Source organism: Thermobia domestica, chromosome 10, assembly GCF_964235325.1.
Source record: "Thermobia domestica chromosome 10, izTheDome1.hap1.1, whole genome shotgun sequence".
In the NCBI taxonomy this organism is placed as follows: Eukaryota; Metazoa; Arthropoda; class Insecta; order Zygentoma; family Lepismatidae; genus Thermobia; species Thermobia domestica.
The window spans coordinates 37,095,513-37,102,818 of NC_137463.1; the positions used below are offsets into that span (position 1 = coordinate 37,095,513).

At 38.8% G+C, this 7,306-nt stretch overlaps 1 protein-coding gene across 1 annotated transcript; it reads right to left on the bottom strand.

Moving 5' to 3' along the window:
* Positions 1-1,113: 1,113 nt before the first annotated feature.
* LOC145661434 (uncharacterized) lies at positions 1,114-1,701 on the bottom strand. Its single transcript, XM_081726739.1, has one exon. The coding sequence runs from the start codon at positions 1,699-1,701 to the stop codon at positions 1,114-1,116; it is 588 nt and encodes a 195-aa protein (XP_081582865.1).
* Between the last annotated feature and the right edge of the window lie 5,605 nt (positions 1,702-7,306).

Genomic DNA, 7,306 nt, shown 5'->3' on the forward strand with positions numbered 1-7,306 from the left:
CTCTTATCCCCATTATGCCCCCTACGTGGGGCATAATGGAACATTGGATTTCAGTCAACCCCATTATGCCCCTACCCCATACTGCTCCGTACACTATTACATCTATAATATCCAGCTCTAATATAGACTTATCATTATAAAACAAAACAACAATATATGATTACTATTATACAACACAACTTGAATTTTATGAAATATTTATTAGAATCAATAGTCGAATATAACAAAAGATGAGTACTCTTTTTAAAAAATGCTCATAATTACTTCAAAACGTATAAGATACATTCTGAATTAGGCATTATTAAGAAAAATAAAAAATGTGATCATTGGGAATTGTACTACAATATTTATGTAGATTACATCGAACTATTGTCAATTAAATCTTAATATTTCCTGACATCAAATCAACATAAACAAATTTTGAAATTGAGCATGAAAAACTTAAACAAAACTGCGAATTCGAACCTTATATATACATTTATACGAGGAAATCAAAAATAGACAAGCATACAGTACAACTATTAAGTCTGAAGTAGATGTGAAACATTGGTAGAATCATGCTTTTTCTAACAGAATTTGCAATAGTATTCAATTTCATCGTCATCGCTAATAATCCCGACACACGAATTGTGGGCCCACTGATAGCATCTCGTGCATGAAATCCAGCATCATTAGATTTGGACCAAAGGTTGCCACAATGAAGACAAGCTGCGTCATCGTCTTCTTCATCGGACGAGCTTGATGACTCTTTAACTAGTTTCCTTTTTCGACCATTCTTTTGTAGGCCTTTGTTTGAGGTTGGTTGCGCTATAGTACGTTTTTTTCTATACACCTTTGATTGTTTGAAATTTTCTTGAGCTAATTGAAGTTCCTTTTTGTACGGAGATGCAGTTAATATGGCTGCTTTACCCCTTTTACGGTTTGTACGTTTTGTCTCTTGCTTAATTTTTGGAATAGCTATTATGTTTCGAGGCGAAGCAGAAGGAAAACTTGATGTTGATGGAGTTTGTTCTTTGTAAGAGGATCCGGGAATTTCTGCGTCAATCGAAGATTCAGATGTATTCGACTGTACGCTTTGTGCGTGTGGATTGAAGAGGGATTTGCTAGGTGCAATTAGTGTAGGGCTTTCATTGCGAGTGATGCTGCTCGCAAAAATGCAGGGCCAAAGAGTTGAGAGATGACTTGGAGCGTAACAGCTTTTGGGTAATTGGTTCTAATCCATTTTCTAACCTCATCTTCATAGAACTTGCTGAGTTGTCTCATAAAGCCGACGTCAAGGGGTTGAAGTCGGTGAGAGCAATGAGGAGGCAGACAAAGCAAAACGACTCCATTTTCTCTTGCTGCCATGTCAATTAAGTCCAAGTTTTTAGTGTGGGCGCTATGACCATCCAGAAGAAGAAGAACTGGTTTACTTGTAGATACTCCTGAAAACATTAAGAATTTCTTGAACCATTTCAGAAAAAGTTCATTTGTAATCCATTCAGTAGCACTAACTTCTGCCCATGATCCAGGTGAAAGGCCCATCTCAAATTCCTGCTGCATCCTCGCTCTAGGATAAATAATCATAGGTGGCATGTAAGCTCCAGCAGCTGAACAACAAATTACTGCAGTAACCGTTTCTCCTCTCTCTGTTGAAGCTACAGCTCGAACTTGATGTTTCCCTTTTTCTGCGACAGCCCTTGTATGTCCTTTAGGATTCATGGTTATTCCGGTTTCATCTACATTATAAATATTTTCTGCAGAGAAATGATGTTCATCAATGACTCCAGCCAAAAAATCAAAAAAGGTGGAAACAGCTACCATGTTGAACCCCATCGCGCGAGCTCCCGATGTAAATTCTGGTTTACGAAGTGTTATTTCAGGGTGACGCTTAATAAATCCTCTTAACCAGTCAACTCCAGCCTTTTTTCTTCTTTGTTGAAAGGGGATTGTTGAATTTTGTTTCTTTCTGCCAATTGAAACGCTAATTCTCTCAGTTCATTGCCAGTTAGACCAAAAAGTCGCCTCTCCATTTTCACTAAATAATCTACTAACTCGCACTCCTGTTCATAGGTAACACAGGCTTGAAATGTCCCATTTGTTTCTGGAAAGATCCAGGGTTTTCTCGTTCCTTGTTACAACACCGCTCCAGCGTAGTCTGGGGAACGTTGAACTGCCGAGAAGCTTTATAATATCCCATTTCACCGCGTATTACACACTCGATGGCCGCCTTCATCTTTTCTTCCTCCCAACTATGCCTCGTTGATTTCCTTTTATATGTGCGAACCATCCTAAAATGACAGCAAACAAGAGCTTATGCAATACCAGCATTAACAAGAAATGTTTCGAGCTGGATAGTAAACTACACAATCGATACTCTTACGGGGCATAATGAGGTAATGGGGCAAAATGGGGTGGTTCCAATACCGTTTTGCCCCACCTCGTTTTGCCCAAGATGAGTTGTAGTGTTAAATCAACGAGTATCTCTGTTATAAGATACAATCCTTAAAACTCAAAAACACACAACAAACACAGAAGAAATATTCTTTCAACATATCAATAGTTTAAAAGTGTGTAAAAAATAACTTGCCTTACCTTGACAAAAGAAAATTCCCAATTGTTATATGCCACACCTCGAAAACAAAGAACTGACGCACAGCACTGTTCCTTTTCAACTGATAAGAACGCTACTCAAGCGCGACAACCCTTCGTCCTTGAGAATGTTGTTCAGGTACTTATTGCTAGATTGCAGTAAATTACAATTCGAAAAATACCGATACCTCATTATGCCCCCCATCCCCGTTATGCCCCACGTTCCCCTACGTAAATTCCCAAAACAACCGGTATTGGTCGACAGAAAATCCACACGCAATCCACAAGGTACCCTTGCACGATGATAAGATTGGTGTTTGCTGTGCCATTTCCGCCACACGCGTTATTGGGCCCATATTTTTTGAGACGACAGTGAACAGTGACGTGTATATGGGAATCCTGGAGGAGTTTTATACACACTTGACCGAAGAGGAGCGTCAGTTATGTTACTTTCAGCAGGACGGTGCAACATGCCACACATCAGCTGCATCATTGTTCCTTGTGCATGAGATGTTTACACAAGAGAGGACAATCAGCAAAGGCTTGTGGCCTCCTCGGTCACCAGACTTGTCCACGTGTGACTTTTACTTATGGGGACTGTTAAAGGGAAGAGTATACGAAACAAATCCACACACAATTGAAGAACTCAAGACCAGGATCCAGGATGTCACCAATAGCATTACAACACAAGAACTGACAAGGGTATATATGAATCTCCTCAATCGTGCTCACATGTGTGTTGAAGTGGGCGGAGGACACTTTCAACACCTGCTGTGAAGGCCGCTGTGAAGGTGAGTAGTCATATTCAATACATTACATTTCATTTATGTGTTGTAGTTAATCATATTCAATACATTACATTTCATTTTATGTGTTCACTTTACGGGCCGGTTTTACGTGCCGCACCCTCTATCTTGTGCATTTCCCGACTTTGTCCGGCTGGGTGTTCATTGTCGCGATACACTTTGCGTCTACGTACAGATTAAATTTTCTATTCAGTAGAGAGTAGCGAAATTTGCTCAATGTGTATATAAGAGCGTACAACTCTTTTTGCCATATGCTAGCTTTCTCTTCACTTTTCGTTAGCCTCCGGGAACAATAAGCAACCACCTTCTCAGTGTCAGTTTTTGGGTCATAGCAGGCGAGTAGTCCTCCTGCCTGAGTTTGACAGCAATCGCTATAAACGCGGATTTGTAGCGAATCGTCAAAGTGAGCAAGTGATGGAGCGTTTAGTATGTCTTCTTTTAATTGTTCAAAGAGAACATGGTGATTCTCTGTCCATTTAAATTTAGATTTGGATGTTACTAACTGTTGGAAAGGATCAATTTTTAACGCTCATTTTAAGGCTCATAAGTCTTTAATGTGGGCCCTAAGATACGAGCATAGGCCTATAAAGCTTTTGAGAATCCGCTTTCTAGTCGGTCTCTTAAAATTTAGTATCTATTTAGCTATTTTTTTTTAGATATTTTAATGGATTCTCCACTAACAAGGTGTCCTAATATGTTAAGTTCCTGATAGCCAATATGTGTCTTTTTGGGTGATGCTCGAAAATCGTGTTTCCTAAGCTTCTGGAATAATAACTCCAAATCCTCCAAGTGCTGTGAAAAATTATGCGAACTAGTTAAAAGATCGCTATCAAAATTTGTAATTCTATCTGGTAGTCCCTCCAAAATCATTTTCGTGGCTACACTGAGACTTTGGGAACTTGTTTTGGCACCCATCGTGCATCTCAAAAATTCGTATGATTTTCTATTATGATTGAGCTAGACAGTCATATATTTACGGTCTTAGGATGCAACAAAATTTGGAAGTACGAATTCGAAAGATCGGCAGTTGGTATGAAAATTTTCCCCTTTATAGAATTTAGAACGTCCTCTGATGCTTGAGAAGGCAACGACAAATACTTGGTGTAAATGTTACATTTCTGCAGATTGAGATTGAAATTCCTTCGTATTAGGCTTCTTGAGCACAAGAAGTAGAGAAGAGAATTCATTATTGTCAGTAGGCCTAATTATGTTTGCTTGATAAGGTCTTGAATCTGCTTATCTACTTGACTCCTAATATTTAATGGAATAGGTGGGGAGCGGTTGTGGAATATGGCAGACTTAGAAATTCTGATTTTATGAACGTATCCACTAAAATATCCGATATCATCAGGGGCATATGTAAAAACGTCTCTATGTTTAAATAACAAATCATAAACTGCTTGTTCTTGCTTTCTGTCCAGGTTGGGGTTGACGTCAAAAAGCTCTTTATTGAAAAGTGTTTTTGTGTACTTTAAACGTTCTTCCCTTTCTTCTTTTGTCTTAAATTGATATGCTTTTTCAAAAAAATCTGGTTCTTCTAGGGCGTTAAAAGAGATTTCGTGCCCTTCCTCAAGAGCCGCCACTGGCGTATTCCTCTTTATAGCTACGCTTTTGCCATTTGGATTAGAAATTAAAATTTGGCGTATTCCTCTTTATAGTTACGCTTTTGCTACTTGGATTAGATATTAAAAGTATCAATTTTGCTTGTTTTTATCTTTTGATCGAGGGCATTTAACCTATATTTCTCGCGTAATCCAGGAAACAATGATGCATATAGAAATTCTCTGTCACCTATTTTTTCTTTCCTCTTACTTGTACATATGTATGCGATTTTGGAGGCAAAGTTATTTGCTTAGTCAGGTATAAATAATTGTAGTCCGTCTGCCATATTATCTGAGTCGTTAAAGCTGACAATGTATTCTCTGTACTTTGAACTGGTAACTGCGGTTTCGTCGGTTGTTTAAAACAAAAACGAGATTGTATTTATGTTTAAATCAATGGTGGAATGCGAACGTTGGAGAAAATCGATTCCAATTATTATTGGCATTGTCTTGCCAATTACTCTAAAGTAATGAGTGAATGTTGTCTGACCCATTCTAAATTTTATTAATGATATTTGGTTCAAATGAATGTTATTGCCTGAAATTCCTTTTATTATTGTCTGAAATGGAATTATATTTGTTCCAGTGGGAACGATTTGGGCTGGCCATAGGTAAACCGTACTTCCTGTATCAATTATCTCATTCTGAAAGCCTTATCTAGTTTTAATTGTTAAATGCGACCTGTTAGTTTCGTCCTCTAATGCAATATTTTCCCGTCTTTCTGCCAATTGTCCTGATTGTTCGTTTATTGCAGGAATTTCATATTTTTGTCAGTTTCTTTTAGGTCTCCTCCTTCCGTGTGATGGTAACTGTAGGCCCCTTGTCAAGCTGCTGCGTTATGCGTTTTTTTACGCTTGTAGCAATTAGATGCCCCATGCCCCCGCTTCGGCATATTGCGCACACCAAAATTTGATCTTCCGTTGGAGCAACTTGTTCATTATTCCGGGCTTGTCCCTGTTTTTTCTTCCCATTATTATTGTTTCTCCTTCCGTTTCCCTGGTTCCTATTCCTCTGATGGCTTTTATAATTCGTCTAGGCTATCACCAGCGATAATTTTGCCATTTTATTGGCCAAGGTAGAGAGGTCACTTTGTGGAGGATTTTGCTTTTGGTGGAGGAATTGCCATGGAAGGATTACTTTGTTGTTGATATCCAGGTATATAGGTGTTCATTGGTTGTGTAACAGGTTGCATTTGTACAGGATAGGTATGATGATATTGTCCAAGATATGTTGACTTTGGCTCTGTTGATAGGCCATATGATGTATTATTCAGGTTAGGTATATTGTTCTGGCCGTATAACATATGTAATTTTTGTGATAGCTCTGCGTGTTCTCTTTTCCTTATAAGGTCAATAGCGGCTTCCAGTGTGTTTAATTTATTCTGTAGCGCTTCTACTGTTGCAAACCTTTCTAATGCTATCTTATTAAGGAAATTCCTCTGCAAACCCAAAGATAAATGGTGGATATTTGGTTCTTCAGTCACTTCCGGTAATAACTGCCTTATTGCTCGAAGTTTACGTAAAAAGTAAGAGTCTATTTTCTCGTCCATTCCCTGTTGTATCTCGAACAATTCCTGTTCTGCTTTATACGATGGGACCTTTGGCCTACATAAAGCTACTAACTTAGATTTTAGATTGTCATAATTCATTGTATCAAATTGATTTTGATTTTTAAGCTGTAATACGATATCTAGTGCCGTGTCTTGTAAATATATTGGTAGAATTTCCTCTTTCTTAGCCGGTGACCATGCTTGCATTGCTGCCATATGGTCGAATAGCATAAAAAAACCTGTCCGGGTCCTCGTGCCGTTAAATGTGGCATATTAAAGGATAAATTCGATGCACCCTCTGTCATATTTATATTATTCTCTCCTGATCTGTACGTCCGTTTACCTGACCTAGTATCTGGCATAAATCGCACTCAGGAATGGTAAGAAGAGAGGGAGGCAGGGAAGGATTATGTCAAATATAGTTGAATTATGATACTAACCTTGTCAGTGTTTAGATAAAAAGTTAAGAAAGAGAGCGCCCCGTACAAAACTCCGGTGCCTACACCATGTAATGTTTGGTAGAGTCAAATGATAGACTGGGTGTCTTTTCCCCTTCACCAAGTTTTTTACAAATTATAATAAATACAAGTGTGTCTAATTCAATGTCTCCTTCTCAATGACCAAGTGAAGGAATACTAAATGTTTTGTCGGGTGCCCCTTCAGGTTAGGCGATCAGTTGGTCGACTGATGTTGGCTCCCTCGGTGGTCCTCCTTTCATTTGTCCTCCTCGGGTCCTTCCGTGAGGTCCGTCTGCTTTCGGTGTTCCTCGGTGTCTTCCG

What these genes read in the sequence shown, in the direction of transcription:
- LOC145661434 (XM_081726739.1), bottom strand. Translation starts at nt 1,701, where the DNA reads ATGAATCCTAAAGGACATACAAGGGCTGTCGCAGAAAAAGGGAAACAT.